General features: G+C 38.7%; 1 protein-coding gene across 1 annotated transcript in view; it reads right to left on the reverse strand.

Moving 5' to 3' along the window:
• Positions 1-8,022: 8,022 nt before the first annotated feature.
• The window catches only part of LOC125247998, a 26,983-nt gene continuing 7,221 nt past the window's right edge, over positions 8,023-27,784 (reverse strand). Inside the window, exons 2-19 of the mRNA XM_048159550.1 lie at positions 17,148-17,312; positions 13,708-13,774; positions 13,517-13,597; positions 13,176-13,277; positions 13,020-13,076; positions 12,846-12,917; positions 12,634-12,720; positions 12,245-12,316; positions 11,674-12,089; positions 11,543-11,627; positions 11,127-11,204; positions 10,865-10,975; positions 10,301-10,330; positions 10,148-10,192; positions 9,689-9,861; positions 9,526-9,590; positions 9,008-9,108; positions 8,023-8,541 (exon numbers count right to left, since the gene is read on the reverse strand). Coding sequence (XP_048015507.1) covers positions 8,429-8,541; positions 9,008-9,108; positions 9,526-9,590; positions 9,689-9,861; positions 10,148-10,192; positions 10,301-10,330; positions 10,865-10,975; positions 11,127-11,204; positions 11,543-11,627; positions 11,674-12,089; positions 12,245-12,316; positions 12,634-12,720; positions 12,846-12,917; positions 13,020-13,076; positions 13,176-13,277; positions 13,517-13,597; positions 13,708-13,774; positions 17,148-17,312 — 1,920 coding nt within the window. The 3' untranslated portion in view covers positions 8,023-8,428. The remainder of the gene's footprint in view (positions 8,542-9,007; positions 9,109-9,525; positions 9,591-9,688; positions 9,862-10,147; positions 10,193-10,300; positions 10,331-10,864; positions 10,976-11,126; positions 11,205-11,542; positions 11,628-11,673; positions 12,090-12,244; positions 12,317-12,633; positions 12,721-12,845; positions 12,918-13,019; positions 13,077-13,175; positions 13,278-13,516; positions 13,598-13,707; positions 13,775-17,147; positions 17,313-27,784) is intronic.

Genomic DNA, 27,784 nt, shown 5'->3' on the forward strand with positions numbered 1-27,784 from the left:
CATTGTAATTAGACCTTGTGTTAGAGTGGGTGGAAGATACTGTCTTTCAATGCTTTCAACAAAAACCTTTATGAGAAAAGGAGACAATTCTTTAGAAAATAACTTATAAAATTCTGATGTCAGACCATCCGTACCTGGTGATTTGGAATTTTTCAAATGATTAATTGCATCAGTCAATTCAGAACATGTAATAGGCTTATCACACATATCCTTTTCATATTTATCAATGGGTTTAATCTGCAACGAATTCAAAAAGGCATCAGCTGTCACCTGAGAGTAGCTTGAGGTATATAATTTCTTATAGAAATCACTACAATACTGAGAAATTATTGCATGATCATCTGTCGTAATCCCATTAATATTTAATTTATTAATGGTATTATTAAGAAAATTCCGCCTTTCTAAGTTGAAGAAATAATGTGAGTTTTGTTCCCCTTCTTCAAGCCATTTTCTTCTCGAGCGGATAAAAGCACCATCAACTTTTTTCTTGTATATGTCATCTAATTTACTCTTTAACTCAACCATTTCTAATTTTTCATCCTCCAGGAGAGAATTTGGATGTCTCTGAGATAAATTTGTTATTCTTGTTATTATTTTAGTTTCTTCTGCTCGCTTACTTTTGGCCATAAAGGAACCATATTTTCTCAAATATTTGCCAAGTTCAAACTTTAACAGTTCCCAATTTATGCTAAAGGCATTTTCCGACTTGGCTTTATCCCAATAAATAGAAATCAAATCTTTTACATTCTTTTGGACTTCCTTATGCAGCAAAAGAGAATTATTGAGTTTCCAATATGAAGATTTCGCAATGTGGTTATGGGGGAGAAGCTTTACATTTATATAAATAGCTCTGTGATCTGTTAAGGGAGTAGGTAAAATATCTACATCCACACCATCCTTGTCAAGACTTTCAGAAATTAGCCAGTAGTCTATTCTAGACAGACAAGAGCCTGATTTGTTACCCCATGTAAAGGCTATACAGTTAGAACATTTAGTTCTCCAAATGTCTACTAGATTAAACTTATCCATAAAGTTTTTGATATTAGTGTTTGTCGAATTTGGTCGACCTGGTGGCCATTTATCTACAGCATAGTCCTGAACAATATTAAAATCCCCTCCCATTATTATGTATGCATTTGGATATTTGTCCAACCATCCTTTAAATATATTCTCTATGATCCCTAACAGATTGTCATTTTCTAACTTCCTATTGTACCCGTAAACATTAGCTGTAATAAAAAATGTATCATTGCAATTTAGTAAACAAACAAAATGGCCTTCTGAATCACATAGTGATTGCACAATTTCACCACAAAACCTATTCTTAAGCGTCATTGCCCCCGCTGAATGTTCAGAACCATGGGAAAACCATATAGAGTTCCCCCATTGAGCAGTCCAGAATTTGGCATCATCAATAACTGAGTGAGATTCTTGTATATAACAGAAATCAGCCCTGTATTGTCTAGCAAATAAAAATAAAGCTTTTCTTTTAATATTATTACGCAGCCCCCTAGCGTTAAAGGAAATAAAAGATAAATTCAACAGGTTGATAGAACAAAGTGAACAGATGTAGATATAACGAAAACCTTTATGAATATAAAAAGCTAAGAAATCAGAATGAATCAAGATCAGCATCCATTAAAACAGTTAAAACAGGGATAACTGACCATTAGCCTTATATTAGGCAAATCCTTCACTTTCGAATTGAAAGCAACAGGTAATTAACAGAAATAGCTATCACTTTTCCGATTAACATAAAACGTTAAATCTTACAACTCAAAGCAACTGCAACATATGTATAAGACACATCGCTTATGTAATTTCCACACCTTCAATATAACCACGGCCTCCAACAAAATATGCTGATTTGCCTTCCTCTCGCGCCTTTTTAATCATTGGCCACATCTTCTGCCTTGATTCTCTGTCCTCTTTCGTTAAATCTTCAGTGAAGTGCAGGCCATGATGATCACGAAGAAACGGGTTGTTTTTTGCAGCTTTCCATACTGCTTCTCTGTACCTCCTTATAACGAAGCGAATGATGACAGCACGAGACCTCGAATCGTTCAATCGCTTGGACCCCACACGGTGCGCGACATCTATCGCAGCCGGTAGCTGATCTCTTTCTTGCGGTAACACTTGTTGACAGATTCGAATCACCTCCTCTCGAACTTTCTCGTTCGCTGCTTCTGGGATGCCATGCAGTTTCAAGTTCCATCTTCTGCCGTATCGTTCCAGATGAGAAGGAGGTCTCTGCGGAACAAAAAGGGGCGGTTCCCAACTTTGGGGTGTTGTCACACGGGAATAGGTGTTTTTCAACCTCTTTACCTGATTTGCTCAAATCGAGTGGGATATTTCCGGAAAAACAATAAGAGATATGTATTGTATATGAATGTAAGTGTATTGTTTAACAGTTGTTTAACGTTTCTTTTATGTGAATATGCTTGCTAGCTCGTTGTAAAAAGCTCCAAGCAATCTTCCACTCACTTCTAGCGATAACTATTATTAGCTAACATTCGCTATTCTATTTGATGTATCTGTTAGTCACTTGATTTGTTTTAGTTTTGCCATTAGGTTGTGGCTACAGTGTATGTGGTCAATAAAATGATTATAAAGTTTAAAGTCTTCAGAGTCATCATTTCAGGTTAACATTTTTTTTTTTTTTTTAAAGTTTACACAAGATCAGTAAGTCAGTAGTCTTATTAATGCATATAAAGCTTATACTTATACAATATACGCTGAGGCAGTGTTTCTGTGGTCGATAGCCTATAAAAACAAACACTTAAAATTAAAGTTAATTATATTACAAGCACTGTCTAGCCTACGTATTCTCTCTGCTTGTCTGTTGATATAGTGCAGTGGTTATGTCATTTTAATATTATTTAAAGTAAATACTATAGTGTTTTTGAACCATACTTGAATTAATTTGTTGTGGTAATTCTATAGGCTATTTCTGTGGTAATATAACAACTATAGTAATATAAACAAATTACGTTACTGTACTAAGTTTTCTTTAAACTATATTATACTACAATACACGCAGTTAACTGTAGTAAAAACTAAAGTACTGTCTACAGCCTATGCTGTAGCATTCATTAACAAAGTGTTGTAAATACTATAATATACAGTATACTACAATTTACTGGTTCAAAAACACTATTTACTATCAATTACTATAGTATTTTTACACCCCATGTCCAACCAAATGACGCCGATTGGATAAGTTCAGACAAATGACTATTTGTCTATGTAAAATATATAGCCATTGTGACAAAATTACATCCCGTGTCATTATAATTCGTAGGCTAGTTTATGCAAAATAATAATAATAAAATAAATAAATAACTAGCACTAAAAAAACGGAGTAGGCTAATAAAATTTGCATAAATCATATATTTCGCCCTCTCGAGCTATAAGCTACAGGTCCTGTAATATAGTTCATACTCTTCAAAATAAATGAATGTATTATAGTAAAATGTTTCCATATATCTAGGCAGGCACTCGGGAAAAAACGCTTAGTTTCCCTGTTACGGAAGTCAAGCATGCAGCAATATTTTATTTATTTTTCATTATCTCTAAACATTAAAAAAGTAGTTGTAATCATAAGAAAACAAGAAAAAAAAATAATAATAATGAATGGCCTTTCGTACTTTACAAAAACGCATATCCCGGCTTCCGTACTTTTTTGGTTGGATCGTTATAAACACCTCTCTCAGTTAGAAAACACCCCAAAATTGGGAGACGCCCCTCTTTTGTTCCGCAGAGACCTATACTTGTTCCAGATCTGTCACACGATTCATGCAGCTCAAAGTAGACTGTTCACTCTTCTCCACTCGTCTTTCAATACGGCCCATCTTTTCTTTAAGATCCTTCATTTCTGCACGTGTCGCGTTGACCATCTCTTCTAGTGCGTCGCTTCTGGTGTTAATGAGGTTAGCCAATTTAGTAACAATCTCGTCAGATTTATCCACACTGGTTTGGGAAAGCGATGGTTTTTGGGCTAATGGAGGCTTGCTGGGCGTTGTGGGTACTATGGGAAGTGAAGGAAATTCTTCTTCGTTGCCCAGATCGTGTATCATTCCGTCTTCATAGTCGTGATCGGTGTCAATCAACATGCTATTACTGTTCGCTGTTTTGCTAGCAGCACTTGGTCGTTTTTGTGCAGATTTAGGCATTTTGCCACAATGTTATAATGCAAACAATTTACCAAAATGCTGTACACTTTGTTCAACACGAAAGTTCTTTCCAAAAAACAAGTTTATCCTTCTTAATCAAATTTGATGCTGAGAGCTCGACAGTTCCATCCTTTCACACCGCCATCTTGGGCTGCGTTCCACTCCAGTTTTAGACACGCACTCGCGAACTTCCCTACACACTTCCCCTCGGGGGAATCCCTGCCGCCATTTTGAAGTGCGTTCCACTTCGTGAAGTGGACGAGGGAAGTTTACATGGACAGACCCTCGCTCCCTCGATTTTAACCGAGGGAGCGAGTCTACTTCACATGTACACTTCAGGCAGCTCCATAACCCACAATGCAACACGATTATGACGTCACCGCATATCGCGTTTAATTTACCCTACCACAAACAATTCTATGATATATTAATTATTTTTTTTAACATTTAAAACACACATATATGCATATAGAATGCTGTATTAAACAAATTTGTAAGGGGAAAAAATAAATAATAAATCAGCTCCATTGCGGATTCCAAGTGATCAAGGGCTTAGGACGTTCCAGTTCAGCCCATTGCAAAGGTTCCGGCAGAAGTGGGCACTCGTGCAACGTAAGCAATGACGTACATCCGAGTCAACGAGACCGAGGGAAGTTAGCGAGGGAAGGGCATTTAAAAACCGAACTGGAACGCAGCCTTGGTCGGCCTCCCCGGTAAAATCGAACTCCTGTAACCTCCATACCCATTCTGTGACGTCAAAGAACTTCCCGGTGCAAAGGATCATAGGAGCCCGAAGTGTCCATCAGTTGTACCCTTCGAAATCCTTCATTCCGAAGGGCCCTTTGAAGTGGCCAGTTTTGAGCACTTCGGTTTGGAACGACCCTTCAACATGGCGGCCATGATTATTTTCACTCCGAAGTGCCCTTCGGAGGGCGATATATCCCGTTTGGAACGCACCGAACGTATCTCAAACCTTGCACACCGTTTCCAGGAAACACGTCGTTCAACCCGGAAACCGTAGCAAAACTCACCGGTTTGAGCTTGAACGTGCCCCACATGTGGGCGGTCATTACACGCCCCTTTCAGCCGATTGGTCAATCAAATCTGAGCCAGTGACGTCATCATCAGTTCGTTCAACAAAATAACAGTCCTCTGCTGCTATATCAGTATATGTCATATATCGGCTTTCTTCTGTGCAACCAACGCGTATTTTACAGAAATATGTATGCACAGATAAAAAAAATGTAAAATGTAAGCCTCTACATCTGTAGCCAAGCGCATGACATCCTTTGGGCTGCTACCACCGATCTATAGGCAGTATATAAGCTAATGATAGGCTATTCTCTATTATAGATTAGTGGCTACTACACAAATGTTTTTTCTTATTTTATTGTTTTGTTTACATTTTATACATTCAATCATTTAGCAGACGCATGACATTCCTTGCAGTATAGCCTATAGGCTATGCAGTCATATTAGAAAATAGGCTATCCATCAGGTGGCGCACAGGGACAACTATCACCATGGCCGCGATAACCTCCGTGCTGGGTTTTGTCTTTTTTACAGTCGGTTTAGTCGAAAGTCGATCCTTTGCCCCGCAGTAGCTATTTTCATATTTTCAGTGTTATTCATGCACAACATACTAATGCACTGCGAAGTCATCGATAAAAAAAATTAAGAGCAGCTTCTTAACACAAAATAGTTGTTGTTATTGGTGTGTGTGTGTGTGTGTGTGTGTGTGTGCGCTAAGTTTGTTTTCACGACATAGTCTATGGACAAAAAGACAAATATGAAATATAATAAATATAGGTTTATAAAACTGTTATTCCTATGTGACAACACCACGGTATCACCGTCGGGGGGCTTTTTCTAGTTTTCCTTCGCTTATAAATGGCCATGCATAGGCCTATCTCTTAAATTAAACAAAGCCCTAGAACTTTTATTAACATAATGAACTTTATATGTCAACACAGAACATTATTAAATGTCACAGTTTACTTGCTATCCTTACGTTTTCTGTCTTTCCTTCGCTTTTAAATGAATTAGCTATAAATGGCCGTTAACATTTTACTTTCAATTTCGATTTAACGGGGTTTCTTAAACGTTGTACGTGAATTATTTAAACCGTTAATATATAATTAATTGGCGGAGCATTGCACCGCCTGTGCAAAGCTAATCATAAGGTGTGCTCGACTTTATCAGTTTCTGACTGAAACTTTTTTTTTAATCACTTTTCCAACATTATTCTTAAAAGTAATGTAAATTATGTTTTCAACAATAGGCCTAGCTGTATGTTTTGGCTTTGATGAGCGTGAGACTCGCCGGCCTGAGGTTGTGGCCCAGACGGTATTAAATAATTCGTGAATCTTTGTAAATATTCGTGGCTTATACCGCGGGAAAATTTACTGTAATGCAATTCTGTGGATGTTTTGCCTAGGCAGGGTAGTTAATTAACAAAGCAAAAACTATATATAAAAAAAACATTTATGCTAATCGAAATAAATCGAAAAACTTAAACTTAAACTAAACGTAAATTATTGTTGCCTTGTCAGTAGGGTATCATTTCTGGGTTTTTCCCTGACTTTCAACTGACGCTATCTTTTCATTAACCGACAAGATTTTATTAAATTAGAATTAAACGAAATTAAAATTGATAAGTGTCTGTGAATCATTAAAAAAATCCCAGGGGGTTAGTTTTAGCCTACATGAACAAATAGCAGAATAAACAACAGAACATGAAGGTTCATCATCATCATGCACCTGCAACGCTTCTGTGAACGAAAAAAAAAAGGATTAAATTATATAAAAGGAATAGATGGCCGATGTCTATGCGCGAAATTTATTTAACTTAAATAATTAACATATTAACAAAATGAAAGGAAAAAATGCGACAATAGACTAGGCTATATGAGTTTTGGTTAATTTTTGAGGAGTTCACAGAAAGGAAACCGAGACGGCAGAAAATTCTTTGTTTATTTTACGAGCAATGTTTTTATTATTATTATTATTATTGTGAGTGTACAAAAATAATAGGCCTATTCAACCCTTCACAGATTCCAATGGTTACATATGTGACCATGTCTGAGTATTTTAAGTTGTTTCCGCTTTTATAAAAAATTCAAGTGAACGCGTCGGCGCCTCACGGGCACACACAACATAGACGTTTTAGTATTAGAGAGGTAGCCTAGGTTATAATGCTGGTTTCTGTGTCAGTTTAGCTTTAAATTAATTCGTTTTGGCTTAATGTTTATATATCATTTTTTTCATGACTAAAATAGCTATGTAGTGGTCCCCATGGGCGTTTTTTTTAAATTGCTTACACTACTTAGCCTATTTATTGCGACTTCAAAATAGAATAAAATAACATTCAGACGTCTATTGACCGTTGAAAAGACGTCCGTCCGACACGTCCCGTCATGGTTGAAAAATAGTTCCAAAATTAAAGTTGAACCGACGTCTTTGACGTCTTCTGGAAGTGAACTGCACGTCTTTTCTGCACGTCCATAGACGTCTAAATGCGTCGTCTTCTGGACGTCTAAATGCGTCGTCTTCTGGACGTCTAAATGTGTCGTCTTCTGGACGTCTAAGTGTGTCGTCTTCTGGACGTGTAAATGTGTCCTCTTCTGGACGTCTAAATGTGTCGTCTTCTGGACGTCTAAATGTGTCGTCTTCTGGACGTGCAAATGTGTTGCTGCATATTTTAAGTGTATATATAAGCCTTATTATAAAATAATCACACACCCATTGTGTAACATCGTGAAAGGCAATTAATTATGTCTTGAGGTTTAACTTGACAAAAGGTCATCACAAATAACACATTATTTGTAGACATAAGCAAAAAAGAAGCATGTTCTGATTTAGCACAATTTATTTTTTGGAACGGTTTCTGTTAACCAAATTAAAACAAGTACAAAATCCTGAATTATATAAAGGGATAGTTCTCCCAAAAATGAAAATTCTGTCATTTACTCACCCTCATGTTTCAAACCTCTATACCTTTCTATGTTCTGTTGATCACAAATATATTTGGAAGAATGTTTGTAACCAAGCAGATCTCACAACCCATTAACTACCATTATAGAAAAAAAATATATTATGATAGTTAAGGCGGCGAGATCTGCTTAGTTACATTCTTCCAAATATCTTTGTGATCAAACGAAATTAGAAAGTTATACAGGTTTGAAACATGAGGTTGAGAAAATGAACATTTTCATTTTTGGGTGAACTATCCCTCAAACACATTACAGTGGTTTGGCTCATTGTTTATATCCTCCACCCCCAGCTCTTCCTGGAGCGTGCTTGAGGTGTTCCCCCATTGCTGCATCTATTTCAGAGTCTGTTGTGTTTGGGCTCCACCTCTTCACAGCATCTAAGGGGAGAGAATATATTTATTTTTAAAATAATTAAAATGAAAAATTTGAGTTAAATGACATGCACTTATTTTCAAAATATCTTTATGGTGTACAGCTAACATAAAAAAAAAAAAAAAAAAAACTTGGAACAAGATGAATTAATCATGAATGAAACATCAAAAAAATGCTAATCAACATGGATTACATTTTATTTTATTGTATAAAACATATTCTGCTTTAAATGGGTGTTAGATTAGTTGGTGGAAAACAGCTTTTGTCCCCTCTCCATCTTCAATACCACTGTGGTGCCCTTGAGAAAGACCCTTAACTTGGTATGTAACTGTGAGAAAGTGAACATGAACATTTCTGATAAAGAGAGGTGAGCTGTGATGTCCCCTGAATAGATAAAGCATACCAATAAAATTCTCATCAATTTACAATGAACAATGCTTTTTTTTTATATTGACGCATTCCCCAACTTACCTTGAATAATGTCATATAAAGGTGTGGCTTTAAATGGCTTTTTCCCAAGCTGGCCACCACCCCTCATATTAAATTTGGACATGAGAGCATTTGTCATCATTCTGTGAAAGAAATTTAAGATTACTTCACCTTAGAAAAATAACCAAAAATGGTCAATAAATCACAATTAACAGTAAGATGCAGTGTAGCAATTGCATGCAATGTTAAAACATACACTTTCACAACTACTCATCTATCATGTAACAAGTGCTATGAACTATATCCTCATCCATAGGTTTTGGTGACAAGTAATGAATATCATATATTGCTTACACTGAAATTATGTTTTGATTTCTTGTTTTCAGTCTAGCTGACTGTCTGAGCCAGTACAGACATATTAAACCTTCTGAACAAGTGATGTGTGACAGATTAAATCCTGACTTGAAGTAATATAAATGGCTGGGTTAATTATGGTGGTAATCCAGATATATTTTTCGGAAATATTATATGGGACTACACAATTCGAGGGAAATACATACCTGTTCATAACTTTGTTCACACAGTCGCGAACAGAATATCCACCAACTCTGGACAGTTGCTGGACCTAAATGTGAAAACAATTGAAATAATGCTCAAGAAAGATACATGGAACTATATACACATACAAATACATATATACATATTCTTTATGTCAAAACTTACACAGATCAACTTGACATCAACATCTTTGATGGATTCTTCAAAGAGTTTTAGGTCACTCTCTGAATCCATCTTCTTTAGAGATGTTGTAGACCTGCCAGGGTCCAGAATGCCAACTATTTGCTTAAGTTGATCTTTCAAATCGAACAACATTGAAAAGACCTTCCTTTGAAATTCTGAAAGAAAAATTTAGAGTAATATAACAACTGGACACCTGAATAATTAAAAATTCTTCATTATGACACTTGCAGTCACAATTTGAGTTCATGCAGAGCATAACATTTTACAAATTTTTTGGACACTTTTTCCCAGTTTTGTTTTCCTGCTGATTTCCGGTAAAAATAAGGTAGTGAAAACAGAAGTGCAAGACTGAATTTACAGTGAGCAAAAACACTTATTGTCATTCAATACTTGGTTTAAACTGGCCATTGTTTTAAAACCACCACATATAATATTTCTTACTTGTGGTTGACATGGGGTAGGCACTCTTTGAGGGTCTGGTACCACCTATTGAAAAAAAAAAAAAAAAAAAAAATGAAAAAGAAAATAAATAAAACATTGTAAAATGTTAACTCAATTGTGGATAGGACAACCCCATGGCTGGAGCTAACATACCGTCAGGTCTGTGCTCACTCCTCGATGCAGCTGTCAAGAGGCAAAACATTAAGAATTGCTGTTATTATTTTTTCCGGACCACTGTGTAGAAGATGTGATTCAAAGCTGAATTTATCATAATTACTACAGTAATAAGAGTCACAAGATCCTTCACAAATCATTCTGATATTCCGAATTAATGTTCAAGAAACATGTATTATCACTATAAGTGTTGAAAACAGTTGTGTACAATTTTATCAGGATTATTTGATGAGTATAGAGTTCAAGAGAACAGCATTTATCTGAAATATAAAGCTTTTGCAACTTTGATCACAGGAATAAATGACATTATACTATTTTAAAAATAAAAAATAGTTATTGACATAAAGAAAATATTCACAATATTATAGTTTTATTATTATTTATTTATTTATTTTTAAATGCAGCCTTAATGAGCATAATAGACTTATTTCAAAAACAACCAATTAGTACAGTTTCAAAACTTTTGACTGGTAGTGTATATTGAGCTGTGTTGTCACTAAGGTGGACTGGGTTAAAAATAAGATGACTAAAGTTCTCACGTACACTGGGGTGCCCTCTGGGACTGGGGTGTCCTCTGGGACTGGGGTGTCCTCTGGGATTGGGGTGTCCTCTGGGACTGGGGCGCCCGTGAAGAATTTGGGACAGGAGACAATACTGAATACACATTACAAACAAAAGGTGTGAAAAATAATACAAATTTATTTAAGGTAAAAAATGTCACATTAATTGTTGAACACTGTAAGTGTACGATTAATTAAAAATCCTCTTTATGTGGATGAAATTAAACAAGAAAACAATACTATGCCTCTTTCGGTTGCCCCAGATGGCCTGGAGAACGAATCATAAATTCTCCGTCTGGCAGATGGCTGTTCGTTATGTGAACCTGAGAGACAAATTGAACATTAAATGTAACTTCATTTAGTACAATAAACTTTACAAAAGTTTTTTTTTTTATTATTATCATTAAAACAGTTAATTTTATGAAAGTGTAAATATTAACAGTAAATCACTTCACTGTATAATACCACATTAGTTATGAAATCATCTGGCTGTACTTTTAGGTAATTCTTGTTGAACAATGACAGATATTATAAGCTCTGTATTTGTAACCATTAACTTCAGAGAATTTAGTGATTCAGAGAAATGTATGTTTATACGCTAAGATGTGTTATCACTAAGGTAGAATCCATTTAGAATAAGATGTGTAACGTTCTCACATACAGTGGGATGCCCTCTGGGACTGGGACTGGGGTGCCCTCTGGGACTGGGACTGGGGTGCCCTCTGGGACTGGGACTGGGGTGCCCTCTGGGACTGGGACTGGGTGCCCTCTGGGACTGGGTGTCCTCTGGACTCTGTCCTCTGGACTCGGTGCCCTCTGGACTGACGGTGCCCTCTGGACTGGGACGGTGCCCTCTGGGACTGGGACTGCGGTGTCCTCTGGGACTGCGGTGCCCTCTGGGACTGGGGTGTCCTCTGGGACTGGGGTGTCCTCTGGGACTGGGGTGTCCTCTGGGACTGCGGTGCCCTCTGGGACTGCGGTGTCCTCTGGGACTGCGGTGCCCTCTGGGACTGCGGTGCCCTCTGGGACTGCGGTGCCCTCTGGACTGGGTGTCCTCTGGGACTGGGGTGTCCTCTGGGACTGGGGTGTCCTCTGGGACTGCGGTGCCCTCTGGTACTGCGGTGTCCTCTGGGACTGCGGTGCCCTCTGGGACTGGGGTGCTCTCTGTGACTGGGGCGTCAATCCAGAATTTGGGACTGTAGACAATACTACATAAACATTAAAAACAAAAAGGTGTGAAAAATGATAAGTCATTTAGGGTCAGAAAGGACACATTAATGAATCAATAACAGCATAACTGTACGATTACCAAAAAAAAATCATCTTTAGGTGTATGACATTAAACAAGAAAACAATACTATGCCTCTTTCAGTTGTCCACGGTGGCCTGTAGAACGTTTCCTGATTTCTGGAAGATGGCTGTTCATTATGTGACCCTGCAAGACAAATTATACCTTGCATGTAATTTCATTAAGTACAATAAACATACACATGCACAATGTAATTTATTTTAAAAAAAGTTCGTAGTTGTCTAAAATATTAAAATAAATCACTTTTTAAATCAATGTTTTTGAATATTATGTTGATATTCAGGCAAAACCTGGACTCATGGAATACATTTTTACCTCTAAATGAGAATGACATATTAAAGGCAAAAGTGACGCATTTTTTAGCCAAGCAATGTGTTTGTATAGTGTGGGAATGCACTCAGGGATGCACCCAAATAATAACAGACAGCATCAGTAGCACTTACGTCTCATGGTGTCATTGATTATTCTAGGGTATAGATCAATAACACCATCTTGATACTGATGTTTATTGTCATGAAGTGTGCTATCACCTGTGTGAACAAAACACACCAAAATAATTTATATACATTTTTGAGTTTCATATCAAAATATATAAAAGTCATTATTGAAAGCATGATTCTTTTTGTAGTATTAAGCAAAGCAGTCACAAACATACAACTTAACGTAGGGTAGACAAAGACAGGGGTCGGGCACGTCTCATCCAAGTGTGTTGGACACAAAAGTTGATCTTTAGCACAAACGAGGAGATATGAAAAATTAGAACATTAAAAAAAACTGTAGACTGTTTAAGGCATATCTATACATAATTCATTTCTACAGTTTACCATACCTTCTTTTTTTTTATTGTTTGTAGAATTTGCAACATCTTTATTTGGTTTGTGTTGACCTTTCAAATGGATATGAAATGAAATTGTAATTAATGATATTAACCCCCCAAATAACAACTTCAATTTGTTTACGTGTATTTTCAAATTGAGGCATTTACCTGGCATGGGTTTTGGATGTTTGTATTTTGGAGGAGGATCTGGATAGGACACAGTCCTTTTAACAGCTTGTTTGTTTTTATTTGGATTAGACTCTGTTTTTCCTTTGTACAAAACAAAAGCAAAGTAAATCAATCAAACAATTATGCTGAACTTTTAATACAAAACAGTATTTAAACATTTTACATGTGCAATAACTAGGCAATAAAATCATTGTAATTCCATGGCAAATAAATATTTCCTCCGAAAGTTCCATTTTCAAGGGCTATAATTTAAAATTCTACAAAGGGAATATTTATGATAAGGCTAAAGACACACAATAACATAAAAATCGGCAACTCACGTTTTTTTGCTGGCAGAAGACTTTGACTAAGCTGGGTTAACTCAATGTCAGTCATGTCACTGTCGTTTTCAAGGTCCAAGTCTAAATTTAAAAACAAATAAATTTGTGTGAAAGTTTTAGGTTCACATATGAAAGACTGCATTAACAAATGATGATCTAATGCCATTTTGAAGCACCAAATAATAACGTACCATTAACAAAGTCATTGAAGATTTTCCTCTTTCGAGTTCTTTTTGCTTTGCCACGATTGTCCATTACCTAAAAGATAAAACAACAGGACAGAGTTTAACTTTCAGGACACTAAATTCCGTACATTTATTCCAACATTGGAAAAGCAATTGGACATATATTTGCATCAATCATGCTAGTAATTGTATATACACAAAAGAATGTTAATTGTTGTATTAATTACACCCAAGTCAGATCATGCTGACCACCGTTAACCAAAAGATTAGAACCATCAGGTGCATTTAATGTTTTCGCTAATTAGGTGTGTTAGGTGCCTTTCCAAATCTTACGGAAGAAACAGTTAAAATATTATTAAAAATAAATAAATAATTATTACCAAGTCTAGTCATTCTGGTTTGTGCAACAGAGGCAATATAGCATAACCCTGTTTGTAAGGAAGACACACAGCCTTTTTGTAGATGCTTTCTCTATTTGTCAGTATTCGCTTTGGCATTGTAAAGTCACTGCTGACAAACATAATGTTAAAGAGCTTTGAGTCACATGGCTTTTCAAAGAGACTGTCACAGTCAGTTTCCCTCAACACATCCATCCTTAGTGTTCCATCGCTTCGTTTCTCTTGAATAAATCCCACTGCATTATCCATAAGGAACACACAGTTGTCAGGCATCTTTGCGGTTAGCTTTGTTGTACTTTGGGATCGTCTGGCATGTTTTTCTGTACATTGTCTTTCAGCAAGTCTTTTTGTGACTTGCACTAGCGGTTGTTTGCCACTTCTCACCATTTTTTTGATAACCTGTAAGTGGTTCTCAAACGGAAAACATGATATTTCGTTCAAAGAGCTGTGGAAGTTTGCAGCATCATCTGACAAGTGTTTGATGGAATGAATGTTGTATGTTGGAAAGGTGGGTCCATAAAAATCCACAGAGCTATCCACAAAATGCTCCAGAATGTTGTGTGCATATCCTAGATAGGACTCTCTCTTCTCATCTGATTCATCCAAAAGAATGCTCATGCCAACACTCAGACAAAGAAAGTGGTGGTACTGGTCATTAGGAAGCACATCCTTCAAGATTACTGGTCCTGTGTAGAGCATGAATTGACGTAGCTCAGTAGCTTTCCACCTGTCCAAGTCTTCCATGCTTCTTGGCTGCCTTGAAAACTCTGCAGGCAAAGCTTGTTTCAACTTACTAATGTTCATTTGTACCTGCTCTCTCTGAGCCTTACTCAGTCGACAGATAACTGGCCCACGCCACAAGTATGTCAGCAGCCTTTTCATGGCTCCAAGACATACTAGGTGCATGTAGTCAAGGGGGAACTGTTTCACACACAAAATACCAGCTCTAACAAGAGGTGATATTTGTTTTTGATGGTCAGGGTATCCAGCTCGGTTGAATACCTCATCTGTTCTTCCTTCAAAAGTACCCTTCATCAAGTAAACTACCCTCCTTTCGATCATTTGTGCTACTGCAACACATCGCTCACATCCATGCAGACTATTGTGACTTTTTATACATTTTAGAAATGACCTGGCTTGTGCATCACAGATGATCGCCTTCACTGTAACTGTGTGAACCACATTCTGGAATGAAACTCCATTTTGGATGAGCTGTTGCAACTCCTCTAAGAAATCTTGTAAAAACTCCTCAACAGGGTCAGGCTTGCTGGACCCATAATACAGAGCTACAATAAATGGCTGACAGTTCGGAATTTGACCAAGAATGGGCCAGAAACACATTTGACTTGATTTAAACAATGGCACGCCATCCACATTGAAGCACAGTTCAACTTGCCCTTGCAGTGTCTCTTTTGAAATGTGTTCAAGAAGGTAACGGTCAATACCATAATAAATATACTGTCCATTGCATTTATTATGAACTGGCACTCCTTGTGGAGTATCAAGAAGGCTTCTAGCATCCTTGGGAAGTCTATGGCCATGGCGTCTGAGCACACAAAGAAGCTCATTTAGTGCCTTGTGGGTCTGGTTTGTAGCAGTAGCCCAACTAGCCAAGTCTACGTGGAGGGAAGGTGTTTCATCAGTTGAATGTGAAGTCTCATCCAACTGCTCAGGACTCTGTCTCAGTAGAATCTGTGTCATAATTGTGTTCTTCATCAGTATCACCCCTAATGGACACTGCTTCTGTGCTGATGGAAGAACTACTGCACTCCATAGAATGTAATTCATTATATGTTGATCCCTCCGCGAGTGGACTGCCCTCCCCGGCCAAGGCTGGCTCCACTGGCCCCTCGGATTCAGAGCTGCTATCATGTTCCACTAAGGCATCAACCCTTGCCCTTCGTCGTCTCCACATCTTTTGGTACTCAGAGGACATGATTAGCAATTCTAAAATTACAAAATATTTTAAAGCAGTTACTGAAAACATACATGTTCGAATCCAGCTAACGTTAAACATTTCAATCTCTTTCAGATAATGTACTTTCTGAAAGAAACTCTCAAAAGGCTACATTAATAATTTACATTAATAACTTTGACTGTATTATTAAATATACTTTATACTGTGGTGTACCATGTATAAATTCAAAATAATTTTTAGCCTACTAAAGGATTAATACACTTTTAAATACACTTTTCCTGATAAATTTACTCACCCCCATATCATCCAAGATGTTCATGTCTTTCTTTGGTCAGTCGAAAAGAAATGAAGGGTTTTGAGGAAAACATTCCAGGATTTTTCTCCTTATAGTGAACTTCAGTGGGTACCAAACAGGTACCAAACAGCTGAAGTTCAAAATTAGTTTCACTGCAGCTTCAAATTGTTCTACACGATCCCAGATGAGAAATAAGGGTCTTATCTAGCGAATCGACCGGTCATTTTCGATAAAAAAATACAACCGTTTATGATTTATAAACAAAATATCGCCTTGAACGTACTTTCCGCTTCCGCATTCTTCATAACGCTTACGCTGAATGTCCTACGCCTTCCCTATTCTACTTACGGAACGAACGCGGCGCAAGTTTAGTTTTTTTTTCCGTAAGTAGAATAGGGAAGGCGTAGAACATTCAGCGTAAGCGTTATGAAGAATGCGGAAACGGAAAGTACGTAAGGCGATATTTTGTTTATAAAGCATAAACTGTTGTATTTTTTTCGAAAATGACCGGTCTATTCGCTAGATTAGACCCTTATTACTCATCTGGGATCGTGTCGAACAATTTGAAGCTGTACTGAAACTAATTTTGAACTTCAGCTGTTTGGTACCCACTGAAGTTCACTATAAAGGAGAAAAATCCTGGAATGTTTTCCTCAAAAACCTTCATTTCTAAATTTATCAGGAAAAGTGTATTTAAAAGTGAACTAATCCTTAACATTAGCTAATTTTAGCCATACTCTGTGATTTTCTGTTGACCATGTGGGCATCATTTCTCTCGGTTCCTTCGTGTCAAACACGTAATGCACGTTAATCAAATAATACAAAATGTGCTTACCCAACAGTAGATTGTATATCGAACAAATATATACTGACACAACTCCCTCGTGCTCCTCTCGTGGTTGTATGATCTGAAGTTGAACTTCTGTGTGAAAACTTGATCAATATCGCGCGAGATAATCTTCTTCTCTCGAGTTGCATGCAAAAGGTGCATGTCCGCCACCTACTGGTCTGGAGTGTGAAACGTACATGGTTTAACTAAGAATGAATGAATGAATGAATGAATGAATAAATAAATCCTGATATTGTATACATAAATACATAATTCAAATCTTCAAACTCTTTTCATCTTGTCTTTTTTAAATACTTAAACACTTCTCCATATACTCTTGATTGCATTACCCCATAAACTAAAAGTGTCTTCACAGATATACTATTAACTCCCATCAGTTTCTTTTCTTTGTTTTTGGAATATCCCCAGATTTGTTACTATCTTTTGTTAATGCATGTTTTTTGCAGCACAGTTTTTGCAATTATGGTGATCGGATATATATCTGTTTTACATGTATATGCATACATTCCATGTTCAACGAATAGACCAACATAAAACAGATTGAAATAATGACTAAAAATCAGTTATTTAAACAAGATAAATTAAATATATTTACTTTGTATAGCCTACAAATCATGTATTTCATAAAGAAAATTCTTTTTTTCCCCTGCTAGTCTTGCTTGACGAGACGTGTAAACGACGTCAGTGGACGTGTTTTCACAACCGTGACTAGACGTGTAAACGACGTCAGTGGACGTCTATTCACAACCTCTTAAAACCCTCTTAAAAACTACTTGGTGCACTTTAATTAGTTATTGCAGTATTAACCAAGGTGTAATCACAGCTTTTGCACATTGAACAAGGATTTCACAGAGGGTCATGATGGACGTGTAATGCACGTGTAAAAGACGTCACCTAGTGACGTCCTCTCACAACCGATTTACAACAGGGTATATATTGAACTACACGCAGCTAAAAGTCAAAGTAACAATTATACATGCAACCCCCTTGAACTATAGACATGTACAAACATATCTGAATGCATTTTTAGGAAATGTTCTGTGTTACATATTTTTACCGATTTATGCCGTCCTACCGCGACTATTTTTGGCCGGGGACACGACGTCGCCGTCGGACCAATGTTTGCTGGGGTAGGCCTAGTTTTTTTTTTTTTAATCTGTGCTTCTCATCCGCTCCTCTGTGTATGGGCAGCGCAGTTTCACCATGCATATTAAACTACAAACAGCATTACAACAGCCTGCGTGCTTATTAACTTTTCTGAAATAAATATTTCTGTGAAATACGCGTTAAGTTGCACAGAAGAAAGCCGATATATGACATATAGCAGCAGAGGACTGTTATTTTGTTGAACGAACTGGTGATGGCGTCAATGGCTCATTTGATTGACCAATCGGCTGAAAGGGGCGTGTAATGACCGCCCACATGTGGAAAATGAGTTTTGAAGATGTGTTTCCGTTTTCTGTCCGTGACCTGAAAAAACCAAGTGGCAACCTCCCCCTGTTTCTCGTGAAGCCAATACGGAAGTGAATTAAACTGCAATTCGTCGACTGGCCGCTAGGGACAGGCTGCAGAAGTGAGCAGAATCTCATTGGCCATCATGTTAAATTAGTCAAGTTTACAGCAGAAAAAAACATGTTTACAGTCTGGTTCATATTGTGGTTTTGGTCTATACTGCGAATTTTGCCCTTCATGACAACTCTGAGGGGGGTGATTTTTTTTATAGTTCATCTGTTTAAATTATATTAAGTCTTAAAGTTCTGCATAATTAAGGGCGTGGTCACTTGAGTGACAGGTAGATGCCGCTGCTGTCTGTGAGCCGTCATGTTACCTCAGCAGCTCATTTCAGCCGCTGAATTTGGCATCTCAGTCGTATTTGTGCTTTTTTCTGTATTATTGTATACAATATATGGCTTGCTGCATACTCGAGACAGATGTCAGTCTGTGTACATGTGCTCGCATGCGGAACACACGTTGTTGGATTGTCATGGCATTGGCTTAAAGTTTTGTTCCTGAGATTTACTACAATGACAATACCAGGAGGATATACAACTGCTGCACTATTTTGAAAAATTATACTTTGGATACGTGCTCATTAGTTTGAGAGAACATTTGAGAGATATACATCTGGTATATATATATTTTACCCAAGTGCCACGGATTGGATTCATCTCGCGATCTTTATTTCATTATAAAGGTATGAAATCCCATTTGATTTGTGTTATTTGCACACCCCACACAAATTAATTTGCCTACTGGTGTTGGAGCATCTATAACGTTATCGTAAAAAAATCACCGTAGATTGACAGTAATCCTTTAGTAGCCTACTTTCTAATGATATTGCTATCTTTATTAATATTTTAGATGGTATCTAAGATAGATAGCTAGGGCGGGCGTGGTTTCAGCAACAAGTCGCATGGGCTCCAACTTCATCCCGCCTCTTTGCCCATTTTCAGTTATCCGTGAGTGACGTGCGGTCACGTGCAGCTAAGATGGCCGCGGCCTCATTTAAGGCCCTTTCACACAGGACGCGGCATGCGCTGCGCTCGCCGCTGGGTTCAGCGCAGCCCTTCAGATACAAAGCGATTTGCGCTGCGCTGGCCAGAGCACAGTAGGCGGAGTTTTCCAAACATGTAGCGGGAGTTTTATACATAGTCATTTGATTGTTGTTCCACCTTTCGGTCAGCAGTAAAGTATATGTCCCGGGCCGTGCTAAGAAGTGAGCAATAGCAATAGCCCTGCTTGTAAGAAGAAGAAAGAGAGCAGCTCTTGACAGTGTCTGTCATGTCTCCATGACACAGCTTTTCTCCCGATGTCACTATACGACCAGCAAACTTGTATTGTATAGCTCTGGAAATTACAACTCTGTAAATTAGTGATGTCCGGTTCGCGAACGAATCGTTCTTTTTAACCGGTTCTTTTCAGTGAACCGGTTGAACCAGCTCACCAAATCGGTCTGAATCGTTCCAAACAGTTCGCATATCCAGTTAGCAAACACGAATCCACAAATTACTAAAGTTACTCACTTTTTGACGTGCCTGACACTACCTCTCGAAATAAACCAACATCCCTGAGTTATTCAGTTACTCCAACAGTACAGTGACTTAACCTGCTGTAAAGAGAGAACTGATGATGATGGGCACGAGCTGCAGAGCAGCTGATATGAGTGCGCATGCGTGGCGCACACGAACGAACATACACGGCCTGTCACGGTTCTCGTTCTCGAGCCAAGAACCGGTTGCAACGGTTCTCGGATCATCAGTACACAACCGAGAACCGCTTCTTTCGGACATGTCCGATTTGAGAACCGGTGAGCTGATGATACTGCGCATGCGTTTAACTTTTCAAGTGAACGAAAAGCACGTTAGTCAAGTTGTTGAACATCGGACAGTGTGATAATATAAAACATACTGAAAATATAACGTTTATTGTGCTTTTCCAAATACACCATAGCAGATTAATAGCATAAAATACTGTACATAATACTGTACATAATAAACTACATGCCCACATGAACATAATATTTTGTACACAGATCAAACTAATGTTCAGAAATAGTTCTACAAATTCATTTTTCTATATTAATATTTAAAAAGCAATATAGTTAAAATTGTGCAGTTGTGCTTTCAAGTTATTTTTTTTAAAAATAAAAAAAGAAACATTTATTTGTTTCATAAATAATCCATGGACAGCTTTAATTTCTAAACAAGGTGATATAAAGATAAAAAATGACGTAATCAAACTACAGCGAGAGCAAACAAGCGACTCCTTTTGAATCGCTCTCGCGGTTCTCGAATCTCAATCTCGTTCTCGGGTAGAATCGGTTGCAACGGTTTTCTATGGAGTCAAATTAATGCCTTAAAGTTTTGCACAAAAATAAAGTTTTGCAAAACAAAAAAAAGAATTGAGCAATAAAAAAATGTTTTGCAAACAAAAATAAAGAATTGCAAAGAAAAAATAAAGTATTGAGCAGAAAAAAATAAGTTTTGCAAAATAAAATAACGTAGTGCAAAATAAAATAACGTAGTGCAATATAAAAATATAATCAATTACAAAAATCAATGACAGCTGTAATCCTATTTTATCTTTGCCACATATTTTTCATGCTCAAACCTACTAAATCATTTGCAACGCTCATTTTATTCTGCGTTTCAGTCAAGCGTGCGCTCACGATACCGGTTTTTTTTTGCGCTGCACTTTTCTGTGCGGTTCTCTTTATGGCACTGGTTTGACGTGGAGGTGGAGTCAAGAAACGGGGGCACGCCCCGCGAAACACGTCATCGGCAGGAGACGCAGATCGGAACAGAACAGATCAAGCCCTGCATCCCAGTGTGCATACTATCCACCCTATCCGCCCTAAATAGTATTGAATATTACTAGTGTCACATACTATTTAGGATGGATAGTATGCACATTGAGACGCAGGCAAGCATAGAGACAGAGCGCATTTATTATAATCTGAAAACCACGCCCACCGGGGGAAAAACAATCCAACCGTCTCCAGGCTGCCTTCTTGTCTTTTCTGACTCATTACAAAAAACAGAACAATGCCTAAAAGGTGTTGTGTGACAAGGTGTACAGCTAACAAGCTAAAAAACCCAGAAATAAGTTTTTATAAGCTGTCGACCCCAAAAAAACGAATGTTTAAGGACACAAAAGTGGATACAGGCAGTGAGACAGAGCGCAACGGGTCATATTACTATAAGAAATGCATTGGAGGGGGTCGTAATCGGCGACAACATATGCTAAACAAACCAACGAAAACAAACCATTCATTATTTTTAACCATGTCAAAGAATTATTTCACCTGTCGCCGATTACGTTCCCCTCCAATGCATTTCGCGGAGGCGTGCCCCTGTTTCTTGACTCCACCTCCACGTCAAACCAGTGCCATAAAGATTATTTTATTTTGCAATTTATTATTTTTGTTTGCAAAACGTATTTTTTCCGCTCAATACTTTATTTTTCCTTTGCAATTCTTTATTTTTGTTTGCAAAACATTTTTTTATTGCTCAATTCTTTTTTTTGTTTTGCAAAACTTTATTTTTGTGCAAAACTTTAAGGCATTAATTTGACTCCATAGTTTTCGGATCATCAGTACACAACCGAAGAACCGCTTCTTTCGGACGTGTCCGATTTGAGAACCGGTGAGCTGATGATACTGCGCATGCGTGATTCAGCTTGTGATCTGAAGCTACCGAACAGTATACATCACAGCACCGGTTAACTAGGACAACTGATGCTATGAGTGGACTCGAATGAGGGGCCAATCTGGCGAAACGTAAGTTTATTTAATCATAATGTAAGAGGATCATGATGAAGACTAATTTATTCACTTTATAACTGTAAAACTTTGTTTGCACATCACTGCCTGTATATGTGTTTGGATGCTTTAGATGCAAAACTAAATTGTAAGAAACGCTTCAGATTATAATGTTTTAGTTGACTGATGTTATGATTACTAACTTTATATATTTGAATCACTTGTTTTTTCAACCCGGCCCGCGATAGACGACGTCATTACGTCGGAGCGTAAAAGAACCGGTGAACCGGTTTTTTCAACCGGTTTATTGAATCGAACTGTCCGAAAGAACCGGTTCGCGGAAAAGAACCGAACTTCCCATCACTACTGTAAATAGCTGTTCATCCATTTTGCTTTCCGATTGTTTCCCAGATAGCACACGTACGTCTGCAAGACGTCTGTTAAAGATCACTTCATCTGGAAAGCATCTGCTGTTTACAAACATCTAATAGACGTCTTTAAGATGTCAGTTTTACATACATTCTAAATCATAAACATCTTAAAGACGTCTTCTAAACGTCTATTTGACATCTGACAGGATACGTCCTATAGACGTATTCCAGATGAGCAAACACCCTAAATAATACGTCTTCCAGACGTAAACACGCACATCAAATAGACGTCTCCGAGATGTACGTGTGCTATCAGGGTTGGATGCCCCGTTGCTATTGGTCGCGCGGGTAATCGTCACAGAGCGCAGCGGCAAAAGTTGAACTATTTTGAACTTTGACCGCGGCGTGCGCGCAAGCCAAAAGCTTTTACTGTCTATGGTCGACGCAGTCCTCGCGCGGCGCAAGCCATTGAAACAAATGGGTTTCATAGCGCAGCGCAGCGCATACCGTGTGAAAGGGCCTTTACGCGTCAAAACTGCTGTTCAGAACTCTATGGGTGACGTCACGGGTCTGTGTACGTTTTGATAGTTTGTTTTCCAATTTGAAATGAAATATGCAGAAACGAGAAAACGGTCGTTTCCCGTTTTTTCGTTTGTTAAAAAAAACGGGGAAACGAGATTTTGACTCGATTTTCGTTTTTTTCGGGTCACAGATAGAAAACGGAAACACGACTTCAAAACTCGTTTTCCACATGTGGGCGGTCATTACACGCCCCTTTCAGCCGATTGGTCTATCAAATCTGAGCCAGTGACGTCATCTTCAGTTCGTTCAACAAAATAATAGTCCTCTGCTGCTATATCAGTAGATGTCATAAATCGGCTTTCTTCTGTGCAACCTAACGCGTATTTCACAGAAATATGTTTGCACAGATAAAAAAAAAAGAGAGGTTTTAAAAAACCTACAGTAAACCTACAGTAAATTTAATTAAGTCTGTTTTTAAGATGTCATTGTGTTTTTAAAATGTAAAATGTAAATGTCTCTACATCTGTTACCAAGCGCATGACATCCTTTGGGCTACCACCGATCAATAGGCTATACATAATGATAGACTATTCTCTATTATAGATCAGTGGCTGCACTTTTTTCTCTTTTTTTTTTTTCTTATTTTTCTTATTTTAATGTTTTGAAACATTTTATACATTTAAGTTCAATCATTTAGCCGACGCATTCCTTGCAGTAGACTATGCAGTCATATTAGAAAATAGGCTATCCACTAGGTGGCAACACCTAATAACGGTATCACCATCGGGGGGCTTTTTAGTTTTCCTTAGCTTATAAATGGCCATACAGATTTTATCTCTTAAATTAAACACTTTTATGAACACAGTGAACATTATTAATGAATTAGCTATAAATGGCCCTGAACATTTTACTTTCAATTTCGATTTAACTGCTATTGGCGATTCTGCGTCAATTGCTTTAGTGGACAACAGCAAAACAAAAACTCTCGTATATTAAACAGAACTTTTATCATCTTTGTAATTATTTTATTTTGTAAATATTCGTGGCTTAAACAGCGGGAAAATTTACTGTATGCAGTTCTGTGGATGTTTTGAAAAACTTAAACTAAACGAAAATTATTGTTGCCTTGTCAATATAATTTCTGTTTTTCCCCCCTGACTTTCAACTGATGCGATCATCGTTTCATTAACCTACAAGATTATATTAAATTAGAATTAAACGAAATTTGATAAATGTCTGTGAATCATTAAAAAAATCCCAGGGGTTTAGTTTTAGCCTACATGAACAAATAGCAGAATAAACAACAGAACATGAGGATTCATCATCATCACGCACCTGCAGCGCTTCTGTGAACGGATTCAATTATATAAAAGGAATAAATAGCCTATGTCTACGCGCGAAATTTATTTCACTTAATTAACATATTACCAAAATGAAAGGGGAAAAAATGCGACAATATGAGTGTCGATTCATTTTTGAGAAGTTCACAGAAAGGAAACCGAGACGGCAGAAAATTTCTTTGTTTATTTTACGAGCAATGTTTTGTTTTTATTGTGAGTGTACAAAAATAATAGGCATATTTAACCCTTCACAGATTCGAATGATGTTACATATATTTGACCATAAATGTCTGAGTATTTTAAGTTGTTTCCGCTTTTATAAGAAAATTCAAGTGAACGCGTCGGCGCCTCACGCGCACAACATCAGTTTTAGTAACTTGACATCACAGCCTGTTAACTGTCAAAATAACATACATTCAACCAAATATATAAAAAGTTATACTGCTCATTTTAAGTAGTCTGTGTAGGCTACAATAAAAGCGTTTAAATAATAAATATAGTTTAGCCTCCAAATCGTGAATATTGAAACATTTGGATTTGTGTCAAATTAGAGAGGTAGCCTATGTTATAACGCCGGTTTCTGTTTCAGTTCAGCTTTAAATGAATTTGTTTTGGCTTAACATTTATATATTATTTTTGTCATAACTAAAATAGCTATGTAGCTGTAATTTTGATCTTTAATGTTTGATCTTTACATATTCCCTCAATCTTTTAACCAAAGGGTTATTAACATTAGCCTATATTCAGCAGGCAATGTTAGGCTAAATAAAATAAATAAATAAAGAGAGATGAGCTATTGTTCGTTTTTCAAAATTGCTTACACTGCTTATTTATTGTGATTTATTCTATTTATTCAAAATAGAATAAAATAAAAACTGTATATATATATTTTTTATAAATCTGTGCTTTTCATCCGCTCCTCTGTGTGGGTAGTGCAGTTTCACTATGCATATTAAACTACAAACAGCATTACAACAGTCTGTGTGCTGATTAACATTTCTGAAATAAATATTTCTGTGAAATACGCGTTAGGTTGCACAGAAGGAAGCCGATTTATGACATCTACTGATATAGCGGCAGAGGACGTCTCGGTTACGTATGTAACCCTCGTTCCCTGAAGGAGGGAACGGAGACGTACGTCAGTAGTGACCGACGAATTGGGATATCGCTTAGAGAGCCCTATCATCTTCGTGTAAACTAAAACAAGCCAATGGAATTGGCGTGCGATATTTGCATAATGCGCACCGCCCCCGACAGGTGTATATAAATAGGAAGCGGATGCAATCGCACTCTGTTTTTCGCTGAGGAGACAACTGGTGTCCGCACTACAGCGAGGGTACAGAAACTGTGGCGACGGGACGTACGTCTCCGTTCCCTCCTTCAGGAACGAGGGTTACATACGTAACCGAGACGTTCCCTTTCAGTCGGTCACGTTCGACGTACGTCAGTAGTGACCGACGAATTGGATCCCAACTAAAACGCCACAGTTACGAAACCCCTTCCAGTGCCCAGCGCAAGCTCAGCCGCCCATAGCACCGGCTGACGGTGAAGGGGGCGAGCTTACACCGAGAGAGTCTACTGCTGTCTAACCACTACCCACTAAGTAAACTAGACACACTGGGGAAGCGAACCCGAAGGGACGCTGCGGAGACCACTACCTACCCAATGGGGGAGGAGTTTACGTGGGAATACACATATGGACTGGCCCGGGGGCAGTACGCATATGGAGTCCCTGGGATGGCTCCACCTGGTTAGGGGGAGACTCATCTGACAGGTGACAGCAGAGCTGGCTCTGCTAAGGAAAGACACGGACTCGGCCCGTAGGGAGTTTTAAACCGTGGAAAATACACATATGGGACCGCTCACGTAGAGGGGTCACGACATATGGCCCCAGCCAACAGACAGCGTCAGCGACGGATGTAGGCCTGGCATCAGACACTCCGCAATGTCCGAGCCGAAGGGGGAGGCGGAGGAGCTCGACAGGGTTCGCCAAGCGGGGAACACGACTGGAGAGAAGTATGCACGTATCCGGCCAGTGGCGGGAATGGCATTGCAAGCCGACACTTAGAGTGGGTACAGCACGTCTACCGACTAGTGGATGCGAGTACACGTGAAGATACCGGCTCTACACGTAGGCTATAAAACCTAGCGAACGTGTTGGGTGTCGCCCAGCCCGCAGCTCTACAAATATCTGTCAGCGAGGCGCCATGAGCCAGCGCCCAGGAAGAGGCCACCCCTCTGGTGGAGTGGGCTCTCAACCCGAGCGGGCAAGGCACGCCCTGGGATTCATACGCCAAGGCGATGGCATCCACTATCCAGTGGGCCATCCTCTGCTTGGAGACAGCCTTTCCCTTCTGCTGGCCTCCGTAACAGATGAAGAGCTGATCTGAGGTCCTGAAGCTTCGCGTTCTATCCACGTAAACGCGCAGAGCGCGGACGGGACAGAGCAAAGCTAGGGCTGGGTCTGCCTCCTCCGAGGCAGCGCTTGCAGGTTCACTACCTGATCTCTGAAGGGAGTGGTAGGAACCTTGGGCACGTATCCAGGCCGGGGTCTCAGAATAACGTGAGAATCACCGGGCCCGAATTCTAGGCACGTTTCGTCGACCGAAAATGCATGCAGATCCCCTACCCTCTTCAGGGAAGCCAATGCAACCAGAAGAACCGTCTTAAGAGACATTAGTTTCAGATCGACTGATTGCAAAGGCTCAAAGGGATGACCCCGGAGAGCTGTGAGAACCAGGGTCAAATCCCAAGAGGGTACGGAGGAAGGGCGAGGAGGATTTAATCTCCTCGCTCCCCTCAGGAATCTGACGATCAGATCGTGTTTCCCCAGGGACTTACCCTCAACTGCGTGGTGATGTGCGGCGATAGCGGCAACATACACCTTAAGGGTGGAGGGAGACAGCCTTCGCTCCAACCCTTCTTGCAGGAAGGAAAGCACGGATCCGACCGAACATGATCGGGGGTCCTCTCGGCGAGAGGCGCACCATTCGACGAACAGGTTCCACTTCAACGCATAGAGACTCCTAGTGGAAGGAGCTCTAGCGGAAGTGATGGTGTCTACGACCGCTTGCGGGAGATCACTCAGAACCTCCGCATCCCGTCCAGGGACCACACGTGGAGGTTCCA

The sequence above is a fragment of the Megalobrama amblycephala genome, linkage group LG15 (assembly GCF_018812025.1).
Source record: "Megalobrama amblycephala isolate DHTTF-2021 linkage group LG15, ASM1881202v1, whole genome shotgun sequence".
NCBI lineage: Eukaryota > Metazoa > Chordata > Actinopteri > Cypriniformes > Xenocyprididae > Megalobrama > Megalobrama amblycephala.